Here is a 27,707-nt window from a genome sequence, read left to right as displayed (position 1 = left end):
TAGCCTCAGCTCTGCCCAGCTAGCCTCAGCATTGACCAGCTAGCCTCAGCTGTGTCCAGCTAGCCTCAGCTGTGTCCAACTAGCCTCAGCTCTGCGCAGCTAGCCTCAGCTCTGCACATCTAGCCTCAGCTGTCCAGCTATCCTCGGCTTTGTCCAGCTATCCTCAGCTCTGCCCAGCTAGCCTCAGTTCTGCCAAACTGTTCGCAGCTATGTCCAGCTATCCTAAGCTATGTCCAGCTATCCTCAGCTGTGTCCAGCTAGCCTCAGCTGTGTCTAGCTTGCCTCAACTCTGACCAGCTATCCTCGGCTGTGCCCAGCTAGCCTCAGTTCTGCCAAACTATTCTCAGCTATGTTCAGCTATCCTCAATTCTGCCCAACTATCCTCACCTCTGTCTAGCTATCCTTGACTCGGATCAACTAGCCTCAGCTCTGTTCAGCTATTCTCAGCTCTGCCAAGCTATGCTTAGCTCTGTCTAGCTATCCTCAGCTCTGTCCAGCTGTCCTCAGCTATGACCAGCTGTGCTCAGGCACCAGGTATCATCAGGTCTGTTCAGCTGCCCTCAGGTCTGTCCAGCTGTCCTCAGGTGTGTCCAGCTATCCTCAGCTCTGCCCAGCTATCATGAAGTCTGACAATAGAAAGTTGTGGATAAGAGAGTTGACGGCCTGTGGCTGTTCCATCATCACCATGTGACTAGCCCCATCCACCACCTCCAGCCTTGAGCCGTAGATTGTCTGTCAACAGGATACACATAAAAACAAGGGTTATGAGAAACTTAACAGCTTGTCGGCAATTTTTTCAGTTTAAATGACAGCCTAAGTTTCATGAAGGTATGTTGAAAACTGGTAACAGCTGACCCAAACATGAAACCTTACTCTGAGGCTACATATACTCCTGTGAAGTGAATGTAAGCACATCAAGTCCAAAACATGCTAGTTTTTACAGAAAAATAACAGAAAAACCAAGTATTATGTCAACATCTTCAAAGCATGTTTATCAAGCCCAAGAAGTTTCATGAACATATTGTGAAAACTTTTGACAACAGCTGACCCAAACAAAGAAGCTTACATTGTAACGACCAGCTAAAAAAGCACATATCCCCAATTATTCAAAATGAGTAAATCCCCAAATCCTGTTCATCATTCCCACCCAGTTTCAAGAAGATGATGTGAAAACTGATGGGATATCTGACCCAAACATAAAACCTTACCCTGGCCAACAAAACTGAACAGTACTGGCTAAGATAAAATGGCCAAGGCAAAAACCTGATAATCTGAATAAAAATGCAAACATCCCTAATCAAAATGAGTAAATCCCCAAATCCTGTTCATCATTCCCACCCAGTTTCATAAAGATGTTGGAATATCTGACCCAAACACAAAACCTTATCCTAGCTAACAAAACTGAAGAGTACTGGCTAACATAAAATGGCCAAAACCTGATAATTTTAATAAGACAAATATAACTAATTATTTAAAATCATTTATTTGATGAGGTTTTCACGGTATGCCCATTGTTCCCACAAGTTACAGCAAGATAATGTAAAAACTGTGCCACCCAACAGCTCACCCAAACAAAAAGCCTTACCCTGGCCGACTATAGAACTGGAATGGATAAAATGGCTGAGCCCAAAACCTGATAATGTGAATCAAAATTCAGATATCCCTAATTTATAACCAAAATGAGTAAATGTCCAAATCATCTTCATCCAACCAAGTTTCATAAAGGTGATGTGAAAACTGTGAGACTAGCAGGCCCAAACATAAAACCTTGCTCAACTGACCCAAACAAAAAACCTTACTCAACTGACCCAAACAAAAAACCTTACTCAACTGACCCAAACATAAAACCTTACTCAACTGACCCAAACAAAAAACCTTACTCAACTGACCCAAACATAAAACCTTACTCAACTGACCCAAACATAAAACCTTACTCAACTGACCCAAACAAAAAACCTTACTCAACTGACCCAAACAAAAACCCTTACTCAACTGACCCAAACATAAAACCTTACTCAACTGACCCAAACATAAAACCTTACTCAACTGACCCAAACATAAAACCTTACTCAACTGACCCAAACAAAAAACCTTACTCAACTGACCCAAACAAAAAACCTTACTCAACTGACCCAAACATAAAACCTTACTCAACTGACCCAAACATAAAACCTTACTCAACTGACCCAAACAAAAAACCTTACTCAACTGACCCAAACAAAAAACCTTACTCAACTGACCCACACATAAAACCTTACTCAACTGACCCAAACATAAAACCTTACTCAACTGACCCAAACATAAAACCTTACTCAACTGACCCAAACAAAAAACCTTACTCAACTGACCCAAGCGAAAAAGCTTACTCAACTGACCCAAACATAAAACCTTACTCAACTGACCCAAACAAGAAACCTTGCTCAACTGACCCAAACAAAAAACTTTACTCAACTGACCCAAACAAAAAAGCTTACTCAGATACCAACACCAAGGCCACTTTTCCTCCCCACTCACAATACCTCGCTTTACTTCATAACAGCCAGCTAAAAACCCCATTAAGGTTGTGTATTCAAGTCCAGCTCTTGCTCTTTAAGCTACCTAGTGTCTGTCTGTCAGGTGTCTGGCAATTTACTGTGAGAGCTTGGTGAACAGTAACAGTCGAACTACACTAGCTACCTTCTCACAGTAACACACAAACTCTGCCAACTACCTTCTCCATTGTCCGCTCCTCTTCAAGGGTGACCAGCTTGTCATGTTTCCCGTAGATCAGTAGAGTAGCCACACTCAGCCAGTTGTGGAACACCCGATCGCCCTCCAACCACCTCTGGCCATTCATCATGTGACGCAGGACATACGTTGGGATGTCAAAGGCCTGATCCTTTGGGCTGTGCACTCGTCTACTCTTATGAAAGGCACTTCTGTAAAAGATCATCGGCACTGGTTATGGATACAGTTGATGACTCCTCGCTACAGCATATGACCATACTCCTATGATATCTGACAGCACTTCTGTAACAGGTCATTGGCACTATCTGACAGCACTTCTGTAACAGACCATCGGCACTGGTTATGGATACAGTTAATGACTCATTGCTACAGCACATGACCATACTCCTATGATATCTAACAGCACTTCTGTAACAGATCATTGGCACTATCTGACAGCACTTCTGTAACAGACCATCGGCACTGGTTATGGATACAGTTAATAACTCATCGCTACAGCACATGACCATACTCCTATGATATCTAACAGCACTTTTGTAACAGATCATCGGCACTGGTTATGGATACAGTTAATGACTCATCGCTACAGCACATGACCATACTCCTAGGATATCTGATAGCACTTCTGTAACAGATCATTGGCACTATCTGACAGCACTTCTGTAACAGATCACCGGCACTGGTTATGGACACAATTAATGACTCATCGCTACAGCACATGACCATACTCCTATGATATCTGATAGCACTTCTGTAACAGATCATTGGCACTATCTAACAGCACTTCTGTAACAGATCATTGGCACTGGTTATGGACACAGTTAATGACTCATCGCTACAGCACATGACCATACTCCTGTGATATCTGACAGCACTTATGTAACAGATCATTGGCACTATCTGACAGCACTTCTGTAACAGACCACCAGCACTGATTATGGATATAATTAATGACTCCTCGCTACAGCACATGACCATACTTCTATGATATCTGACAGCACTTCTGTAACAGATCATTGGCACTATCTGACAGCACTTGTCAAAGATCACCTGCACCGGTTAAAATGTTCATAAGGAGTGAATCTGCATCACAGTTATCCTGAGGTGCTCCGGTCAAATCTGACAGCACTTGTCAAAGATCACCTGCACTAGTTTATATGTTGACAATGAGTCAATCCCCATCACAGTCTATCCACAGTGCTCCTGTCAAATCTGACAGCACTTGTCAAAGATCGCCTGCACTAGTTTATATGTTGACAATGAGTCAATCCCCATCACAGTCTATCCACAGTGCTCCTGTCAAATCTGAAAGCACTTGTCAAAGATCACCTGCACTAGTTTATATGTTGACAATGAGTGAATCCCCATCACAGTCTATCCACAGTGCTCCTGTCAAATCTGACAGCACTTGTCAAAGATCACCTGCACTAGTTTATATGTTGACAATGAGTGAATCCCCATCACAGTCTATCCACAGTGCTCCTGTCAAATCTGACAGCACTTGTCAAAGATCACCTGCACTAGTTTATATGTTGACAATGAGTCAATCCCCATCACAGCCTATCCACAGTGCTCCTGTCAAATCTGAAAGCACTTGTCAAAGATCGCCTGCACTAGTTTATATGTTGACAATGAGTCAATCCCCATCACAGTCTATCCACAGTGCTCCTGTCAAATCTGACAGCACTTGTCAAAGATCACCTGCACTAGTTTATATGTTGACAATGAGTCAATCCCCATCACAGTCTATCCACAGTGCTCCTGTCAAATCTGAAAGCACTTGTCAAAGATCGCCTGCACTAGTTTATATGTTGACAATGAGTCAATCCCCATCACAGTCTATCCACAGTGCTCCTGTCAAATCTGACAGCACTTGTCAAAGATCACCTGCACTAGTTTATATGTTGACAATGAGTCAATCCCCATCACAGCCTATCCACAGTGCTCCTGTCAAATCTGAAAGCACTTGTCAAAGATCACCTGCACTAGTTTATATGTTGACAATGAGTCAATCCCCATCACAGTCTATCCACAGTGCTCCTGTCAAATCTGACAGCACTTGTCAAAGATCACCTGCACTAGTTTATATGTTGACAATGAGTCAATCCCCATCACAGTCTATCCACAGTGCTCCTGTCAAATCTGAAAGCACTTGTCAAACATCACCTGCACTAGTTTATATGTTGACAATGAGTGAATTCCCATCACAGTCTATCCACAGTGCTCCTGTCACATCTAACAGCACTTGTCAAAGATCACCTGCACTAGTTTATATGTTGACAATGAGTCAATCCCCATCAGTCTATCCACAGTGCTCCTGTCAAATCTGACAGCACTTGTCAAAGATCACCTGCACTAGTTTATATGTTGACAATGAGTCAATCCCCATCACAGTCTATCCACAGTGCTCCTGTCAAATCTGAAAGCACTTGTCAAACATCACCTGCACTAGTTTATATGTTGACAATGAGTGAATTCCCATCACAGTCTATCCACAGTGCTCCTGTCACATCTAACAGCACTTGTCAAAGATCACCTGCACTAGTTTATATGTTGACAATGAGTCAATCCCCATCAGTCTATCCACAGTGCTCCTGTCAAATCTGACAGCACTTGTCAAAGATCACCTGCACTAGTTTATATGTTGACAATGAGTGAATACCCATCATAATTAATCCACAGTGCTCCACATTAGTCACGCATAACCATCAAATTACTTCATATGAGATTACTCAGCTTGATGTGACTCATTACATGACTGTGTAATGATGGACCAGCTAGATGGGACTAACTACTTCGATATCTGACAGGGGACTGATATCTCACCCACATGGGTTAGATTACTCAACTACATGGGACTGATTACTCAACTACATAGGACAGATTACTCCCCTACATGGGTTAGACTACTCAGCTACATGAGACAGATTACTCCCCTACATGGGACAGATTACTCAGCCACATGGGACTGATTACTCAGCTACATGGGTTAGATTACTCAGCCACATGGGACTGATTACTCAGCTACATGGGACTGATTACTCAACTACATGAGACTAATTACTCAGCCACATGGGACTGATTACTCAGCTACATGGGACTGATTACTCAGCTACATGAGACTAATTACTCAGCTATATGGGACTGATTACTCAACTACATAGGACAGATTACTCAACTACATGGGACTGATTACTCAGCTACATAGGACAGATTACTCAGCCACATGGGACAGATTACTCAGCCACATGGGACTGATTACTCAGCCACATGGGACTGGTTGCTCAGCTACATGGGACTGATTACTCAGCTACATGGGACAGATTACTCAGCTACATGAGACTAATTACTCAGCTATATGGGACAGATTACTCAGCCAAATGGGACAGATTACTCAGCCACATGGGACTGATTACTCAGCCACATGGGACAGATTACTCAGCTATGTGGGACTGATTACTCAGCTACATGGGACTGATTACTGAGCTACATGAGACTAATTACTCCCCTACATGGGACTGGTTACTCAGCTACATGGGACTGATTGTTCAGCTACATGGGACTGATTATTCCGCTGCATGGGGCTGATTGCTCAGCCACATGTGACAGATTACTCAGCCACATGGGACTGATTGCTCAGCTACATGGGTTAGACTACTCAGCTACATGAGACAGATTACTCAGCTACATGGGTTAGATTACTCAACTACATGGGACTGATTACTCAGCTACATGGGACAGATTACTCAGCCACATGGGACTGGTTGCTCAGCTACATGGGACTGATTACTCAGCTACATGGGACAGATTACTCAGCTACATGGGACAGATTACTCAGCTATGTGGGACTGATTACTCAGCTACATGGGGCTGATTACTCGCCCACATGGGACTGATTACTCAGCTACATGGGACAGATTACTCAGCTACATGGGACAGATTACTCAGCTACATGGGATTGATTACTCAGCTACATGGGACAGATTACTCAGCCACATGAGACTGATTGCTCAGCTACATGGGTTAGATTACTCAGCTACATGGGACAGATTACTCAACTACATGGGACTGATTACTCAGCTACATGGGACTGATTACTCAGCTACATGGGACAGATTACTCAGCTACATGAGACTGATTGCTCAGCTACATGGGTTAGATTACTCAGCAACATGGGACTGATTACTCAGCTACATGGGACAGATTACTCAGCCACATGAGACTGATTACTCAGCTACATGGGACTGATTACTCGCCCACATGGGACTGATAACTCACCCACATGGCACTGATTACTCACCCACATGGGACTGATTACTCAGCTACATGGGACTGATTACTCAGCTACATGAGACTAATTACTCAGCTATATGGGACAGATTACTCAACTACATGGGACTGATTACTCAGCTACATAGGACAGATTACTCAGCCACATGGGACAGATTACTCAGCCACATGGGACTGATTACTCAGCCACATGGGACTGGTTGCTCAGCTACATGGGACTGATTACTCAGCTACATGGGACAGATTACTCAGCTACATGAGACTAATTACTCAGCTATATGGGACTGATTACTCAGCCACATGGGACAGATTACTCAGCTATGTGGGACTGATTACTCAGCTACATGGGACTGATTACTGAGCTACATGAGACTAATTACTCCCCTACATGGGACTGGTTACTCAGCTACATGGGACTGATTGTTCAGCTACATGGGACTGATTATTCCGCTACATGGGGCTGATTGCTCAGCCACATGTGACAGATTACTCAGCTACATGGGACAGATTACTCAGCTACATGAGACAGATTACTCAGCCACATGGGACTGGTTGCTCAGCTACATGGGACTGATTACTCAGCTACATGGGACAGATTACTCAGCTACATGGGACAGATTACTCAGCTATGTGGGACTGATTACTCAGCTACATGGGGCTGATTACTCGCCCACATGGGACTGATTACTCAGCTACATGGGACAGATTACTCAGCTACATGAGACTGATTGCTCAGCTACATGGGTTAGATTACTCAGCCACATGAGACAGATTACTCAGCCACATGAGACTGATTACTCAGCTACATGGGACTGATTACTCAACTACATGGGACTGATTACTCGCCCACATGGGACTGATAACTCACCCACATGGCACTGATTACTCACCCACATGGGACTGATTACTCACCCACATGGGACAGATTACTCACCCACATGGGATGGATTACTCACCCACATGCGATTGATTACTCACCCACATGGGACTGATTACTCACCCACACAGGACAGATTACTCAGCCACATGTACAAGAAAATGATAACTCAGCTGCGTGGGACTGATTACTCCCTTTCATGGGATTGATTTATACTCAGCTAAATACAGCGATAATGATGTTACAGTCTGGATCTAGATACTTACTGCTGAAATCCACAATCAAGGCATGGTCTAACGCACACAAGCAGGCAGAATGGCAGACTGAACACACCGGGCTGGGGAGCCAAAGGGGTGGGGCCTCCACCACTGATCAGCACTATCTTGGTGACACGCCGAGATCGCTTCCGTGCCAGCACAACAGCAAATGAACACCTGTAATGTATCATACAAATGAATCAAACGGCTCTCTAGATACTTGTATACAGGTTATGTAGCAGAGTTTCCACAAATGGAAACACAAATGCAAGAATTAAGCAACACTGACAATATCCAGGACCAAATTTCAAATGCAAATATGGTGCCTTATAGTATTCCTACAACTATGCCAGTTCAAATACATTGAGGTCTGTGCTAATGCTTAGTAACTGACCTTGAAAAGACTCAAAACTTGACAAGATTGACATCCAAGTTATCCTATACAGACACTTTGGAAAAACTACTTATAATTGTTCTAGCCCATAAACAAAATAGATTGTCATAGACATACCCATATGAGTGAGCAATAATAACATTTCTTTTCTTGCAGAACTTGTCAAATACGGCTTCTAAGTCCTTTGTGATTTCCTCAAAGTGGTAAGCCTTCCTTTTGTCAGGTGCCCCGCTAAACCCATGCCCAAGCAGATCTGGGGCAACCACCTCATAGCCTTGTGCAGAGAAATAATCTATCTGGGCCCTCCACGTGTCAGAGGACCCGCCAACCCCGTGGAAGAAAAATAACACAGCTTCCTTCTCTCCTTGCTGAGAACTCTTAGGTTTAGATGGAGAATTACTTGTGGATATTTCAAGCTTTACACTTTCACTTTCTTTCTGAGATTCACATGAATGCTTTTCAGTTTTCGATGATGGGAGCTGCGCATGAGGTGAAGGGGCAGAACTCTGGTGGGATGCCAATGACAAGGCAACACTTGCAGCAGAATGCCCCCTGTCAACAGTAGCGTCAATGAATCGTGAAGCAGCTTTATCATCCCCACCTATACTGGAGTCAAAATGCACACGTGCTTTGACAGACTCAGGGGTGTTCAGGTGCATTTGGACTCTGTTAGATCCCATTGTGTCAGATAGGGCTGGTGCCTCTTGGACTCTTTGAGAGGTATGAACAGGACTTGGAACAACCTTAGCGCATCTAATGACTGGGAACCCATTGTTGGTACCCTGAGCCGCCAAAAGGAGTTCACGGCTGAACTGGTCATCTCTGGATCTGGCGTTCAAATGACAAATGTTCAGCCATCTCTTCGGTCGTACTTCCAAAAACAAGTAGTTATCTTGTGAATCATTCAGTGGTGCGATTCTCTGGAGATTAAAAACTCTCCTTCCACAGCAACAAAACTGTGACCTGTTGTGACTCATTGGTCTTTCCACTGCAAAAGAACTGTGACGAGTTGTAATTCAATAGTTCTTCTACATCAACAGAACAGTGATATGTTGTGATTCATTTGTCCTTCCATATCAACAGCAACAGAACAGTGATATGTTGTGATTCATTTGTCCTTCCACATCAACAGCAACAGAACTGTGATCTCTTGTGATTCATTTGTCCTTCCACATCAACAGCAACAGAACAGTGATATGTTGTGATTCATTTGTCCTTCCATATCAACAGCAACAGAACAGTGATATGTTGTGATTCATTTGTCCTTCCACATCAACAGCAACAGAACTGTGATCTCTTGTGATTCATTTGTCCTTCCACATCAACAGCAACAGAACTGTGATCTCTTGTGATTCATTTGTCCTTCCACATCAACAGCAACAGAACAGTGATCTCTTGTGATTCATTTGTCCTTCCACATCAACAGCAACAGAACTGTGATCTCTTGTGATTCATTTGTCCTTCCACATCAACAGCAACAGAACTGTGATCTCTTGTGATTCATTTGTCCTTCCACATCAACAGCAACAGAACAGTGATCTCTTGTGATTCATTTGTCCTTCCACATCACCAGCAACAGAACTGTGATCTCCTGTGATTCATTTGTCCTTCCACATCACCAGCAACAGAACTGTGATCTCTTGTGATTCATTTGTCCTTCCACATCACCAGCAACAGAACTGTGATCTCCTGTGATTCATTTGTCCTTCCCCATCAACAAAACTGTGGCCTGCTGTGATTCATCTGTCCTTCCTTACAATGCAGGATCAACATCTCCCTGATCTCCAGTGGCTACTGAAACAATGTCATCGAGAAATAACATTTAATAACATTTTCTACTGCTGCAACATTTTTTTCAGTTCTGAGTGAATAACCCTCCAATATCTAATAAGGAGTACATTTTTAACATTAACATGTTTCAGCATGAGATTTCTGCAGCCAAATCTAAGCAGACGATATTAAAAGTTAACCCAAAGCCATCAATCATAACAGAGACAAAAACCTTTCCTTTTTCTGTGTGGACTTTTGCATTCTGGGGGCATTTAAAAAAAATTATATGTTATAGCTGGTTAGGGAAAAGGTTCTTGATAAAACAAAATAGTGCTAGGTATGACAGGTCTTCACTATTTGCCCACTAGTGAGCTACTGGCTTATACACACAGCTATAGGGCTTTAATTTCAACAGAAATCCGGGAATGACTTTCTTAAACAAAAACTACAACAAAAAAAATCTTGGATTCGAGACAAAAAATCTGAATCTGAATAAATTCTTTGAGCCTCCTTGTCAGCTTGAAACTGTACCATAGCAATAGTGCTGATTTAAGTGAGCTATAAATTATAATCATTGTTTCAATCGATGTTCACCATTCTCAACTCTCCTATAAACAATTCACCTAAACAGAAGCCAACCCTTGCCAGTATAAAATACCCATTAAATTTAAAGGGAAGAAACCAAACTGTTATTTAACTGAGCTGAACCGTCTACACTCCGTGAATGGCTGGGCTAACACAGTGCCAAATGTGCAGTGCTGAACGGAATTTCGCTGTATTTAGAATGGTTCCCTTTAGCTAAATTACGGTTTGATTTCCAAACTTTCCTCATTGACTTTCATTGCACTTTCACACATAATATTCAAACACTCAAAAAACAGGTCGTTGTAAAGTGTTAGGCATACAGAAACTCATGCATTTGATTTACAAGTGTTTACATATTTACCACGGAGACTGACAGCTTAGGCCGACCTCTGTAGCCTCGCTTTCGATCGACCCTCCCATTAGCCTCGCAAAACTGTGCTCTCCCGCGTACACCAGCACCCTAGAGACAGTCTGGTAACTAAACTAAAAGTTTAAAATAAAACAGCAACAGATATATGTGAAATTAGTTGGTTTGTGGTTGTTCTTCTGAACTATGTATTTTACATTTTCATTTGTGTTGATATCAGACTTGTAAAGGATGTGGCAGATATTCAGTGGAGGAAATTTATCACGGCCTATTTAAAAGGTTACATCTACTTTGATTTTTTAACGATAGAGATTTCAGGCGTGTTAGGTTTGCACGCTAGACCATCAGGGGAAAAATGTTTCTGTCAATGTTCCTGAACCACGGCATTTCTGTTTCTAAACAGTTTTTATTTACTCGTCTACAGAGCTGTTTAAGGTAAGCGGAAGACATTTAATAAAAGTGGACAGAATACCAGTGCGATTCTGTCTGTTCACTGTCGAAAATTGGGCCATATATAATATATATCAGTGGTAGTGGTGAAGTGTAGTTTGTTACATGCACAACTGTTTGTCGTTTCCTTCGCAGATGTTGATTGTGAAAAGCAGATTCTTCAACCTAACCAGCAGTCTAAACTTCACAACTCACAGATTACAGAATACTATTTGTCAAGTCAGAGGCATAAATATACTGAGAGTGTCGTAATGTACAGGACTGCAGCATTACTCTCTACCTATTAACATTACTCTAGAGTTAGCAAAGGTATAGAGCAAAGTAGAGTTATGGCAATGTATGACGTTTGGGTGGAATAGGGCCCATATGCCTGTAGCCTTCATGGATTTGACTACAAAGTGTAGCTTGGTCTGCTCGCAGGATTTATGGAGTATTTGATTAATGGAAATAATAGTGAACAATTGTAACCAGAAGACAGTGTAGAATGTGAACAAATGGATGTTATTTGACTTTTTATATTTTCAGTGTTACAAAAAAAGCATGTCAGGCACAGAGAAGCCTGATGGTTTGCCCAAAATCTGCCAGTGAAAATAACCCAACAGCTGTTCTGTTGAATAAATCCAAAAAGATACCCCTCAGTCAAACAGTGCTAAATAATCCTCAGGTCTGTAAACCCTGGCTAAACAAACAGACTGTACGAACAAAAGTTCGTGTGTATTATAGACCAAATGCAGCCAAACGGATTAAAACTCACGGCATTCATAAAAGAATTCAGACGGAGAGTGGTGTGGAAATACTATGGAGGAGATTTCTAAAAGGGCGTCATAATCTGGCTGTGTACGAGGATTTTAGACCCTTACTTAAGGAGTTTCAGAGGAAACCGCGTAAAGTGAAATGGTGATGGCCGCAAAGGTTGGACACTGTACAGTGAGGAAGAGATGTAGGTCAAATATCCAAGGCATAGTGTTGCTTATGTGTAGCTGTGCATGCGCTTTCTTCATACTGAAAAGTTAATTCTGTGAATTTCCGTGTTTTGTAAGAAGCTAGATATAAAATTAAAAAGGATCTCTTTTGAATACTCTGTGTCTTCTGCTTTTTTCACACAAACACAAGTGAATGATGCAATTGATTCATAACAAACATAGTTTAATTTTGGGATCAGGACACTTAAGCCAGATTTCCCTGGCTTAACACTCAGTTGATATACATGTACTGTATTTTGGTCATGGCTAGGGTCTTTAGCATGGCATTCCACTGAGGCAGCACCATTAATACGTTAGCGCCAAGTTTATTATTTCATTAAGATTTATGTCATAATCAATTATATTCCACTCATACAATGGTGGTTGTGTTTATGGGTGAAGGAAATTGGGTACATACGAGCTAAACCATAGTACTCCCACAACAAAACCAGCCGCAACTTGACAAAGACTCTACCTCATTGATTGAGATGTTAATAAGCAAGATCAGAAGTCTGAAGTCCAGATAAGATAACATTCCTCTAATATGCCAAAAGATGTATTCTGCCTCTGGTTTAATTTGTTGAACATATAGGTTACATTACATGTTACTGATCAGGTTTAACAGTGGACAATTCTGGGTACAACCTAGAGGAAACCACTGCACCTTGCCAGAGGTGTAGTTGTGACAGACACTGAAAGCTGGAGTCACATGTCCCTGATCAGGTTACACAGTGGAAAATCTGTTTACAGCCTAGAGGAAACCACTGCACCTTGCCAGAGGTGTAGTTCTGACAGACACTGAGAGCTGGAGTCGCATGTCCCTGATCAAGTTACACAGTGGAAAATCTGTCTACAGGAAACCACTGCACCTTGCCAGAGGTGTAGTTGTGATAGATCAGATTCACAATGGACCAATTTGGGTACAGCTTGGTGGAAACCACTGCTCCTTGCCAGGTGTGTGCTAAACCTGCTGGTGTGTGGTTTTGACAAACACCAAGAGCTGGAGTCACGTCACTGATCAGATTCACAATGGACAAATTTGGGTACAGCTTGGAGGAAACCACTGCTTCTTGCCAGGTGTGTGCTAAACCTGCTGGTGTGTGGTTTTGACGAACACCAAGAACTGGAGTCACGTCACTGATCAGATTCACAATGGACCAATTTGGGTACAGCTTGGAGGAAACCACTGCTCCTTGCAAGGTGTGTGCTAAACCTGCTGGTGTGTGGTTTTGACAAACACCAAGAGCTGGAGTCACGTCACTGATCAGATTCACAATGGACAAATTTGGGTACAGCTTGGAGGAAACCACTGCTCCTTGCCAGGTGTGTGCTAAACCTGCAGATCACTCCAGTTCCTGATTACCTATCTAATGACAAGATGATAGAATTAGTTGTATGTTGTAAGGTTACAAATATTTGATGATAACACACTGAACATGATAGACAAAAGATAAAAAAAAATTCGAATTTAGCATGAATAGCAACTTTACTTCCAAATACATATAATGTACAAATTCAATCATTATATTATATAATCTCAATCATATGAACCCAGTCATGCAGAAAATCACCACTTATGTGGGACCTCCCACACAGTTCTAGACGTACTAGTTTCACCTCCGTATAAGAGGACTAAGTACGTAAGAGTAAAAAGATTGAGGACAAAGTGTTGTAACCATATAAACATGCCACAAAGTCCTCAGACTAAATTTCAGTGACACCTTATTTTGTCTGCTGATAAATGATTTACAACAGTAAATTTGTTCAGCTTTTTTCTTTAATACACAGACACCTTACACATGCCATTTCTACAGCTTTAAGGTATTCTGTTGATAGATAAGGGAAGTTATCAACAACTTTACTGATACAATTGCTACCTCAGAATATCAGCAGCATGAATAAACCATAAGTACATTTTATCTTTATTACTGGTCCACTTGACCAGTGGTGGTGAGAGGAAATCTTATGTTTGTGTCCTTCATTTGGCACATCTGTTGGTCAGAAATCTTATAGGTGTGTCTGCTAACAGTTACTTCTAAGTTCACGATTAATCTGTAACAAGCTCAAAATGTGGCTCGACGGTTAATAATTTAGTTTAATTTTATTTGATTGGTGTTTTACGTCGAACTCAAGAATATTTCACTCAAGACACCCACAACCAACCACAGGTTGCTGCCAGACCCTCCCATGTACTGATGGTTAATACTAATCGCAACCTTGGATTACTGGGTCACATATATAATGAAGACAACTTCATCAAATTAAAGAAAATCACAAACAGAAATTACTATATACACCATCCATGTATCAACAAAATGAATTGTACAATCTAGACTGCAATGACTTCCATTATGGTGCACAAGTATAACGTGTACATAATTGTACATACGTACAAAACAAGCGTCACAAAATATAATTATCAAAGAAATACAAACATCAAAAACTATTAAAACAAATAACAGAATTACATCAGACGCCAAAACATTACAAGAACAATGTGGTAAATTTTGTTAAATGTAACAATTAAAATACAAACATCCCTTGCTCATAACATTAAACAACTGAATCACTACAAGATACCCCAAATCCTTCAGAGCATAAGGCATTTTAAAATCCAGTAGTTCCACTGATGATTTTTAAATAGAACGCACATGGTGAAAATGAAACCATTTTTCAATTTGCTGTGCCCCTGCTATCCATTTATTACATGTACCTCTCACAATGGTGTAATAAAACAATGAGGAAGTATTGAAGCCAAAATGGTCCCATATTTTGAAGAATTAAACACCATGGTGAATGACCTAAGATTTGGCCCCAAAATGTACACTTTGAGTGGCAAATTAATGTTGCAAAATGTTAACTCTGGTGCTGAAACTTCTATTTCCCAGTGGGACATCCTCCTCCTACCTTTCAAACCTCAAAACACTTTCTAAGAGCAACACAACTGTGAGCATCATGCAAAATGAGCAACTTTGCTGTGAGCACAATTTGGCTGCACATGGCATACTGCCTGTATTATTACATGTACTGCCACTGCCTGCAGAACAACAGACCCATGTACTACTACACCCTGCAGAACAACAGACCCATGTACTGCAACACCCAGCAGAACAACAGACCCTTGTACTGCCACACCCTGCAGAACAACAGACCCATGTACTGCCACACCCTGCAGAACAACAGACCCATGTACTGCCACATCATGCAGAACAACAGACCCATGTACTGCCCCACCCAGCAGAACAACAGACCCATGTACTGCCACACCCTGCAGAACAACAGACCCATGTACTGTCACACCCTGCAGAACAACAGACCCATGTACTGCCACACCCTGCAGAACAACAGATGCATGTACTGCCACATCATGCAGAACAACAGACCCATGTACTGCCACACCCTGCAGAACAACAGACCCATATACTGCCACACCATGCAGAACAACAGTCCCATGTACTGCCCCACCCAGCAGAACAACAGACCCATGTACTGCCACACCCTGCAGAACAACAGACCCATATACTGCCACATCATGCAGAACAACAGACCCATGTACTGCCCCACCCAGCAGAACAACAGACCCATGTACTGTCACACCCAGCAGAAAAACAGACCCATGTACTGCCACACCCTGCACAACAACAGACCCATGTACTGTCACACCCTGCAGAACAACAGACCCATGTACTGTCAAACCCTGCAGAAAAACAGACCCATGTACTGCCAATCCCCTGCAGAACAAACAGACCCATGTACTGCCACACCCTGCACAACAACAGACCCATGTACTGCCACACCCTGCACAACAACAGACCCATGTACTGCCACACCCTGCACAACAACAGACCCATGTACTGCCACACCCTGCAGAACAACAGACCCATGTACTGCCACACCCTGCAGAACAACAGACCCATGTACTGCCACACCCTGCAGAACCAACAGACCCATGTACTGCCACACCCTGCAGAACAACAGACAGATATAAAGTCACTAACTGATAAATCAGTATTACTCATGATGCAGGGAACTCGGAATTTCTGTGACAAAGACTTCTGAAACTATGTACATCATCCTAGATAATTTGAACTTTTGCTGTTCTATTGGTGGAAAAGTAACATACAACATGCCAATGTGTAACAACACAGGTCTCTATTCCATACGACTGCATGAGCTTCTCACATAATAGACACAGTAAGTTTTGCAGAACATTGGATAATGTCTTCCAAGGGAATATGGAAAATAACAACTTACATAACACAAAAAACCAAATCCCCAGGTGCTATGTTACATAAATAAGCTATGAAAAATGTGCCCACAAAAACATTTGCCCATCAAAATTACCACTGCCTGATTTACATGTAGGCTAAAGTGCAGGTGAACATGTCGCACATCCTCCACTAACGTTCATTAGGGCAGATGAAGGACGCAAATTTTACAAACATAACAACGTATATATGATATCCTATGTTCTGGGTACCACCTGGTCTTGGTATCTGAAGGACTGATGTACTGACACTACAGTCAATGTTAGCACATTATTCAGCATAATGAGATCTGGTCATCACCCATTCCTCCAACTGACAACAAAGCTGTCGTAGTCCCTGTATAGTGTTTCATCAAAAATATCTAATCATGATTATGCATAATATGACGTCGACAAACTCGACTGGTCACAGATAAACAATGATACGCTCGTAGCTTTGTTTATGGAATCTAAAAATTCATAAAGAGCTCAGATGAATTTCAAGGTTTCCTATGTTGAAATTAGTGTAATACTACACAACAAAACTGCCATTGTGTATCTCTTCTCATACATCGTTTCAGTAAGCTTTAACAAACGACTATGAACATATACAAAAATAGATAGACCTGGAGAGGTGGGAGACAACTCTGTTTACCACATAGGGGTTAGCCTGCTCTCTATTCAGATGTGACAAAATGGCGTCAGACACAAAGCATACCAGTATTTGTACCTGGTGAGGATTCATCTGTTTCAGTAGCGTAAATCATAATAAAGATGTTTAGAAAGCTTAGATTCATCTGCATAGAAGTCAAGCTGCGTAAGAAGTCAATTTTGGACCCCTATTGTCTATGAATAACTGCTTGAGGTAAGGCATAGGTACTGGTCTCAGTAATGTGGAAGTGATTCACTGGTATGCAAGTGGAAGAAAACTTGGGAATGGTTATTATACAACACAAAGTGCTACCTTAAGTGTGACATTAAGCCCCAAGCACTCTCTCACTCAAAATGTTAGAAAATATTAGTGGTACCCCATAATAACCAGCTAGTTATCACCACAAACTACATGTAGTGCTGCATATATGTATCTGGTAGAATGTCAATGTGGTAACCTGTAGTACTTGCCACACCCAGTTGTTAGGTGTTAGTTATGCGTACATAACATAACAGAGAGTTGAGCCACTGTGGATCTCTAGAAGCGCCACACTACAGAGCGCTGCTGTACAAAGTGTATTAACTGTGCCACTGTGGATCTCCAGAGGCGCCACACGACAGAGCGCTGCTGTACAAAGTGCATTACCTGTGCCACTGTGGATCTCCAGAGGCGCCACACTAGAGAGCACTGCTGTACAAAGTGTATTACCACACTACAGAGCACTGCTGTACAAAGTGTATTACCTGTGCCACTGTGGATCTCCAGAGGCGCCACACTACAGAGCGCTGCTGTACAAAGTGCACTACCTGTGCCACTGTGGATCTCCAGAAGCACCACACTGCAGAGCACTGCGGTACAAAGTGTATTACCTGTGCCACTGTGGATCTCCAGAGGCGCCACACTAGAGAGCACTGCTGTACAAAGTGTATTACATGTGCCACTGTGGATCTCCAGATGCGCCACACTACAGAGTGCTGCTGTACAAAGTGTATTACCTGTGCCACTGAGGATCTCCAGAAGCGCCACACTACAGAGCGCTGCTGTACAAAGTGCATTACCTGTGACACTGTGGATCTCCAGAGGCGCCACACTAAAGACACTGCTGTACAAAGTGCATTACCTGTGCCACTGTGGATCTCCAGAGGCACCACACGACAGAGAGCTGCTGTACAAAGTGCATTACCTGTGCCACTGTGGATCTCCAGAGGCACCACACGACAGAGAGCTGCTGTACAAAGTGCATTACCTGTGCCACTGTGGATCTCCAGAGGCGCCACACTAAAGACACTGCTGTACAAAGTGCATTACCTGTGCCACTGTGGATCTCCAGAGGCGCCACACTAAAGACACTGCTGTACAAAGTGTATTACCTGTGCCACTGTGGATCTCCAGAGGCGCCACACGACAGAGCGCTGCTGTGCAAAGTCCACTACCTGCGCCACTGTGGATCTCCATTAGCACCAAACTACAGAGCACTGCTGTACAAAGTGCACTACCTGTGCCACTGTGGATCTCTGTGGCGCCACACTACAGAGCACTGTTCTAAACAAAACCATCACTTCCTCCTTGATTACGTCTGCATGAATGAGTGACTCAGATGGAAATCAAAAAATTATTTACGGCGATACTTGGACATGTTTCCAGTTTAATATTAGCAAAGTGATGAAATCAAAGCTTCATACAAAGTGGTTTATGATTTACATCAGTTAAGGATATATCGCATTACAAGTGCGTGACTGTCACTGAAAACAAACATTTATACAGAAAGAACTTTAATGACACTGCCCATACAAAAACTTTCAAAAATATTTTATTAAGCAATGCACAGATTATTTGTGAGCATTATTGTAAATGATGGGACATTTGCATGACCACACCAGTACTATGATCTCTCTCCACATCATTGCATTGTGGTCATGATTCGTTGACAGTTTATGTCTTTGCTAAACTCTTTATCTCTGTTATAACAACGTAACAATACAGTGCTACAAAACTGGATGTAAATTACAAACTTCATTGTTCACATTATCACTGCACCTGCATAGGCAGCTTTCAATGTGTGATTAATATTGAGGAACCAAACTGATCCAAGGGAGAGTACTCTTGATTTGGCAGACACCCTCTCTAACATCATTTTAGTGAGAGAGCATCTAGGTTGGCAAGGAAAGGTCGAGTCCAGAATCCAAAATAAATCCATGACAAGTTAAACTTGCATTCTCAGCTGGTGATTAACTTTTCACACATTTATATATCCACTCTTACCTGCTAAAGATTTCATAACGTTGAAGATTTGGCAAAAAGAATGACCACCCAACCCCAGCTTGTTTTGATGAGTAAAGTGAGCGTGATTATTTAATATGTCAATATGTGAGTAGTCATCGGATTCACCTCGATGGCTGGTGACCCCTTATAACTCCTGTGAGGAATGTGCTTCTCTACACTCATCCACTTTAGGTGCATCCTTGGCACTATACTTCCCACCTTCATACTTCTGGAGATGGATCTATACAAACACACATACATTGTCATAAATCGTAGATGAGAAACTCAACAAGACAAATTGCGTTAAATGACCACAACAGGTACTTGTGTATGTATAACACGACTCTGAAAATTACATTGAAATCATTTAAAAGTTTTCACAAATTGATGTGCTTAAATAACAAATTGCCTTCTTTTGGAAAGAGAATGAAAATAGCCAGAGTTGGAGGGTTTTATTATCCAGAAATAATACACATAAAATTCCACATCTTTAAACACTTCACTGGCAGTTCCTAAGCCATACTCAAGAAATTTGTACTTGCATGACAGCTTACATTTGTATGGGTAGAGGAACCCTGACTGTTTGGAGTAAACCATTGCCCTACAGTTGGGGCATAACAAATTTCCTGACACAAAGCTGCAGCCAAATAAGCAAAAGCTGTAGTCAAACCTGTAACCTCATAGGTGAGCAAATGGCTGCAGACAACTATTGGTTGAAAGAGCCAGGAGGAGAGAGGGGACTTGGTAACTTGTATGTCCTAATATACATGTACATGCATCTCAAAATATATGAGTTGTAGTTTTCTCTTCTATCACACAAGAGCTCCAGACTAAGTCATATTCTTCATGGTGTGATGTTAAAAAGCACTGTTTACAAGTTAACGTTTTAATGCACTTGTGTTGCCATTTGTAGCAAACATAAATGACATGTCAATCAAAAACACACACATAACAGAGACCTATTTATTTGCTTTACTTCTGAGGTTTTTGGGACATTTTCGGGATCACTACTACTCAGGTAGGGAAGTTCTCACCTGAATGGAAGTAGGACAGTTTTTCTCACCTGTATGTAAATGTTGACCTCATCACTACGACTCAGGTAAGGGAAGTTCCCGCCTGACTTTAGGTGAGCTCTCCGTGCGTCAGGGTAACACTTATACATCTCCTCCTTCACCTGGTGGGACAATGCACACTCGTCAAACACCTGGGGAGGTAAAGAACAGGCTGCTATCACACACATTAGTACAGGCAGTTCGAGTGGAAAACTCAATGCAATCCAAACAACACAGAACAGAGTTTACTATTTTAAGGGGTAGGTCATCTGAATATTTTAATGTTATACCTGCCATTATAGTGGTCCATGACATTCATCTATTGTACAAGGGTTTCTTTGCGATTGTTTTATTTTTTTCACTTGTCTGGAACAGAATCTCACAAGGCAATATTTGATACAACTGATAATAAATGCTGATTTATTCCACTGCCCAAACTAATCAAGATTAAAACTAACAATTAAATTCTTTCATTGGAAAACATAAAAGCTCTCAGAAAGCATCATGTTTATCTACGTTGCCACCTGTAGGTGATTCATTATCTCAGCTGTTATGCTTTGTTTTTGTAAAAGGAGAACATAAAACCACACAACTCACATCCATTAATGTAATGTCCAACTCCTTGAGTTTCTGGGGCTCCACATAGGCATTCATACAGTTAAGTGTAAGCCGTGATGCGAGCTCCTGCTGGGTTAAGCCGTCTAACTGCAGGACAAAGTTCATCCAGCCCTTATAGTATGGCATGATTCAATGGCAGTGATGACAGTAAGTATTGCAGATTCAACGTTATCCATGTGTAGTGTAACAACGAAAACTGAAAGACTCGTTTTGACTCAATATTTCAGCACTTTATTTTACCACCATTACGAGAACTAAATTTCATAGTGAACATTACAGATATATATATATATATATATATATATATATATATATATATATATATATATATATATATATATATATATACACAGGTATGGAGACACAGCCCCAAAATACAGACTAGATGTTAAATCACCGTAAGATATAGATACAGCGAATAAGGCAGCACGATAACGTAATCCAGCCAGATATTATCTGAACAATATTCTATAATGGCTTTAAAGCCATGGGTAACAGGTGTATGTTACAGATATATACAGGTATGGTAATAGTGGCAAAATGTAGACTAAATACTAAACACACTTACAATGCAAATACCAGACACAAGAACAATCACACATTATGTAGATTCTATGGATCACTCCATTTATTCTTCATACAGGTACGTGACGTTCTAGTGGCAATTCTCAAGTTGGACTAGCCTGTTAAGTGTAGGATGTCTTATCTTGACAGTTCTGAGCACACCCTGCTTGAACATGTTAATAAACTGATTCCTGCGGGGTGATTAAGGCTGTTGTTTTTGCTAATATCTACATTAGGATGACATTGCTTGCATGGGAAAACGTCTATCAGTGAGAGGAAAGATAATAAAATGGAGAATCAAAATATAAAATAAAACAAAAATGGCCAAATTTCACCCCTGCATTAAGAAGTGTCAAGAATTGGACAAAGAAATGTCCAGAACTCCACTGACAATTATAGAGGACCATGAACAAATCTCAAAAACCGCACGTATTTCTGTTTTGGTTGAAGAGGATGTTGGTGAACCATTTGCTTGCTAATACTTTTTCCCCTGTTATGGTACACATGCTAGGCATATTTTATACTACCTTCATAGCATTTTCATCCGATTCAAACATCACAAAATGCGTCTTACCTTGTCTACTAAGAAATCCACGGAATCTGCTATATCTGCATCTACAAAACCACGCTCAAAATTTCCCATTACCATTTTCTTCAGAATCAGAGCTGGCATCATCCAAAACCTACAGACCAATGCAAGGAGAAATAATGTGTTTTGTGACTCATTAGCATGCATAAAAATTCTATCAAAATGCACTTTTCCCAAAATCCTATTTTAGTCCTCGTGCCATCTTTGGTAGCCAAATGATATAGATATGACGCTTTACTCAATACCTTGGCTAAAGAAGATGTTCTCATACCCGAGAAAGTCTTACCAGCCACAGGTAAAGGATAGACAATAATAGGCATTGGAGTCAATAAGTGGCCACAAGTGCTTGTAGGCTCATTGAGGTGGTTACATAAAGTGCTTTCCAGATCACTTGCCTTTCACCAATATGGCATACAATCTGAGCCAGTTCTACAAGTGAAAATGTATGTGTCACATGAGTGAATGTTTGTCAGCTACTTGCCAAAGGCTGGTGGTTTAATTTGAGCTGGCGTTCCTCACATGAGTTAAATACTATTAATCACAGTGTTTTTGAGCAATTAAATCCATCAGAAAGGTGAAGACATAGAAGTATTGCAGCATCCCCAAAAAGTGTTCACACACAAATAGAAAATGGGGGACTTCTGCTGATCTATTGATATGTCACAGGAGTCTTGTAAATCTTTTGTTAACATCTTCCTGTGCTGATGCAGTGTACTGCATAGCAGGGCTCCTTGACCATTCCTCTCTTGTACAGCTTGTAACAAAATATGTCGCAGAAATATTCAGAACTTACGTGGCTGCAGAAGTTGTCTGCTGAAATATTGTTGTGTCAGAAAATGCATTACAGAGGATCAGGGAGGCTATTCTTGGTGAACGGCTAGTGTACTCTGCAAACTTCTGGGCTAAAAAACCCCCTAAGGAAGCACCAAATATGTGAACCTAAAACAAAACAATGGATCAGGCTTGGGAGCAAAAAGTCAATCTATTCATAGATGTGCCAATACATCTTGCACTAAATTTCACTACAATATGTTTAACATCTGTAATAACAAAGTTTGCTTCAGTTGAAGTAATATGTGTTAATAAAAGGCCTTGTTACCCGATCGAGTTGCAAATGATCAAGGAAGCGCCTGAAGCCCTCACAGAATTCCTTTAGCGTCCAATACACTGGATATTCAACCTGAAACACAAAAGAAAAGCCTGAAATTTTATACTGCACACATTATACTGAATTTACACACATAGAATAATTACTTTATCCAAAACAAATGCTTGTCACCCTTAATATGATGTTAGCACGGTTGATCAATTATTGATAAGATCATTGATAACAGCTTCCTTCTATTGGTGTCTGACAGTGCTGCTTCATCAAGCAGAAAACACCAGACAGGACACCACATCAAATCATATAGTACATAGCAGTTTATGATGATAATTTCCATAATAGACAAAATCTCATGGATATAAATCCGTCTTTAATAATAAACTAATACAAATATCTCCATGGCTTCTTCCCTAATGTCAAGGCCACAAGTCTTCCGTATGGTATCGTTCAAGGTCAAAACTTTGTCTTCCAATATCAATGAGGTGATAATGAACTGTTAAATCATTTACATGAACAGAGCTCATTATGACAGAATCTGAGAGACACACACTGGAAGCCATTATCTCAGAATCTGAGAGACACACATTGGAAGCCATTATCTCAGAATCTGAGAGACACACATTGGAAGCCATTATCTCAGAATCTGAGAGACACACACTGGAAGCCATTATCTCAGAATCTGAGAGACACACACTGGAAGCCATTATCTCAGAATCTGAGAGACACACTTTGGAAGCCATTATCTCACATTAAATGAATCCACCTTCCAAATGAAAAAAGTTTGAGCTTAAAATACATTATTATTTCCATAGATATAAAATGCCATGTATCTGTGTTTTCTCTCTAGATACAAGTGATACTTCACACTGTGTTATTGCATGAAAACTGATCTCTGACCATGGTGTCCAATACATTATTTCATCGTATTAAGAAAATACATATAATAAAAATGTTGCACAGTCATGTTTGAACGTTATAAATATTCAAAGGTCACTTAACTTGGGTGAAAAATATTCATGGTATTCACTAAGCCATATCAACTATTTAACTGTTACAGTCTAAATGTGTATGTTCATATGTAAAGTCAAAAATGTAAAGAATTTAGAGAGGCCTGATTACACTCATATCTGACAGGCACATGAGACATCATTCTGTAACTGTCATGTTAATGGAATTATCCCCTCGCCCTAATCTTCAGAACACACTTACAGAAATAACCCTAAACCCGACAGTGGAAAGAGCCATTATCTGACGATAGAACACGTCAGCTGTTCCGCTGGCTGGAGGGAAGCAGATCAGTGGACAGCGGATATGTCTGGGTCCAGCATCGTACAGAGTCCATACCTTTTTCCCATCATCGTCAACTACAATCTGCAAATAACCAATCAGTATGTAAACTGACTACAATTTGGTTATCCCCAACCTGAATACAAGGTTTCACATTGATGGATTATGCCTACTACATGTCATCCATGACCATCGTTATGTCATTCCTGACAAAAAACTCTGATAATTCCATGAGCACAGTTACACGTATGAGCCATAAGCTGCTATCTAGTTACTGAGGTTCAGTTCAGTCATGGTTGAAAACTGTTCTTCACAAACCACCTAATCGTGCAGAGTGACCATTTAAAAAATGAAATCTCGATCCTTGCAAAATCTCTCACACTTTCAAATGATTCATTAGGAATTAATTTCTCTTTGAAAAGCAAACAAAGACAAACACTGCTAGAAACCTTGGTAGAACCAAAAGAGCTTTTGACCAAGTTCTGGCAGTGATTTTTCTAGCTGCATTCTCCCTGACAAACGGATTCTCAGAAACCACATTGTGGGCTCTCTTGATGGCAGACTGCAGGTAAACGGACCAATTCAGTTGACTTTATTATTGAACCAATCATGCTCCATATCAAATTGCTGAATGTCAGGATGCCAGCTAGGACATAACTGTGTCTGGGTTGAGTCACTCCATCAATCTTTAGTAGACTAATTCCTCTAATTTTTGGGAGACCTGATCTGCTCTTTTTAGCCAATACACATGTAACTGAAGTAGTAATGATCTTCTTCTTGTCTTCGTTTCTTGTTTTCACATGGCTAGTCCATCTAATGAACAACATATCAATATCTTTACTTTCAAAGAGAAAAAAAAAACAAACAAAAAAAAAAACTGGGGAGAAATGTATTTCTTCGTTATCAGCACTACTAATATCTGTCCAAAAAATTAGAGGGAATAGGGGAATGCTAACACATGGATGGAAGGATGCAAGAAGAATCAATGACCGTAAATGTTTAAAGACATTTGTAAAATTTAGTTAAGACAATCACACAGAGCAGGAGTTGGTAACAGTTAAGCCACAGTTGCAAATATGGTTGATTTAACAGGGGAATCAATTTATCAACAAAGACAGACAAATCAGACAAATTCCATCACTCAACAAAGATTAAAAATTAAGATTTAGGCTGTGAATATGTCTTCACTAGGGATGTTTGAAAAAACTGATTGTCATTATCTTGTTATTACCCCATTTACATCAAAATAGCTTGGTGTCGAATCACTTATAGTTTACCTGACACTCTATTAACCTTCATCACCTGAACTAAAATCATAATACATCCTTGTCTTGGCCAAATAACCAACCTTCTTCTGGGAAATGGTGCTCCTAAAACTCTGGTAATCTTGTGACTTCTGTAGTTCACTCATTTCTATTTTGGAAAAGAAAAAACAAACAAAATTTTTATATTTCACAATATAAAGCAAAAACCCAGAACATTTGGTAGTAAAAAGTAAACTACTAACAATTTAAAATAACATTTTCTTTTCTTCTTACGTGTAACAGTCATAAATTCAAACATGTGCTTTCCTGACATCATTAGGCTGTCAAGATGATAAAGTAAATAAGACTAAGTTAACAAAGTTTGTTTTCTTGGTAGTGTATGCCAAAGACTTATTCCTATTTCAGTTTAGATTGCATTATACTGTGCAAGCCTAATACATTAGCCAGTTTCTGATGGAATGCAAGAAAGAGCACATCAGCTTACAACAACTTTGAAACATCCACTTTAATTTGACAGTTTTTGGTAATGTAGGAAACACTGTGAAAGTCTGACAGGTATGAATATATTTTCCCTATCTCCTGGCAGATCTCTGTTACACTAATTTTGAGGACCACATGCAATGCACTCACTAGAATGAATAATGCTGCACATTTTTCTTGCCATATGTACTCCCATCAGTTCAGACATAGCGGTAGGCTAAAGAGTGAGTGAGTGAGTGCTTGGGGTTTAACGTCGTACTCAACAATTTTTCAGTCATATGACGACGAAGGGATCCTTAGGGTGCATGTGCGTGTAATGTGCCTCCTTGTAGCAGGACGGATTTCCACCGCTCTCTTATCTAGTGCTGCTTAACTGAGACGACTTACCGAAGGCAAGTAAGCCGCCCCGCCCGAGCCATTATACTGATACGGGTCAACCAGTCGTTGGTAGGCTAAAGAAGATAAGTATACGTTTTCACAAACGCTGGAACGACAGACAAATGACAATCATGACTTCCCTTACCAGAATAGTGTAACATGTATGAGGAAGGACATTCATGCCAATCAGTCTTTACATTTTATTTGCTAATGACACAGACTGTTAATTTTACACGCCCACTTTGCTCACACTTTATGGCAGTCTCGAGCTTTGTAGTGTTGTTGTTGTTGTATCAGTGCGTTTCTGACAGGGCACGTTTCAGTAGAGTTTCATAACCCACCTTTTATCAATATATGGAATGCGCTGACTTCATCGGTGAGTTCCTCGGAACAAATAAAATCCTAACAAGGTGATTGGAACTGAGACAAGTGCATAACATCATCTTTACCAAGACATGACTTTTTTTATGTACAGGAAGTCATTTGACATCTCTTCACAAGTTCGGTAGTTTCCGGCTGCCCGAAAATCA

At 40.9% G+C, this 27,707-nt stretch overlaps 1 protein-coding gene across 1 annotated transcript; it reads right to left on the bottom strand.

The window, feature by feature from the left end:
* Positions 1 to 180: 180 nt before the first annotated feature.
* On the bottom strand, positions 181 to 27,705 carry LOC135473696 (uncharacterized). The gene is made up of 15 exons (XM_064753562.1): positions 27,519 to 27,705; positions 26,403 to 26,467; positions 24,977 to 25,138; positions 23,762 to 23,842; positions 23,456 to 23,601; positions 22,648 to 22,756; positions 21,489 to 21,596; positions 20,903 to 21,043; positions 19,992 to 20,080; positions 16,461 to 16,643; positions 15,766 to 15,947; positions 8,663 to 9,557; positions 8,161 to 8,328; positions 2,711 to 2,918; positions 181 to 732 (listed from the first exon to the last, which is right to left on the bottom strand). Exons 2-15 carry the CDS (start codon positions 26,463 to 26,465, stop codon positions 601 to 603), a joined length of 2,667 nt encoding a protein of 888 aa, XP_064609632.1. The 5' UTR covers positions 26,466 to 26,467; positions 27,519 to 27,705; the 3' UTR covers positions 181 to 600.
* Between the last annotated feature and the right edge of the window lie 2 nt (positions 27,706 to 27,707).

The sequence above is a fragment of the Liolophura sinensis genome, chromosome 8, assembly GCF_032854445.1.
Source record: "Liolophura sinensis isolate JHLJ2023 chromosome 8, CUHK_Ljap_v2, whole genome shotgun sequence".
Lineage (NCBI taxonomy): Eukaryota > Metazoa > Mollusca > Polyplacophora > Chitonida > Chitonidae > Liolophura > Liolophura sinensis.
The sequence above is the reverse complement of the archived record's forward strand: the minus strand, read 5'-3'. Positions and strand labels throughout refer to the sequence as shown.

What these genes read in the sequence shown, in the direction of transcription:
- LOC135473696 (XM_064753562.1), bottom strand. Translation starts at nt 26,465, where the DNA reads ATGAGTGAACTACAGAAGTCACAAGATTACCAGAGTTTTAGGAGCACC. An exon ending in CAGACAACTTCTGCAGCCAC is followed by an intron (nt 22,757 to 23,455) that starts GTAAGTTCTGAA and finishes ATTGGTCTGTAG; the next exon opens with GTTTTGGATGATGCCAGCTC. An exon ending in ATTATTGCTCACTCATATGG is followed by an intron (nt 8,329 to 8,662) that starts GTATGTCTATGA and finishes GATACATTACAG; the next exon opens with GTGTTCATTTGCTGTTGTGC.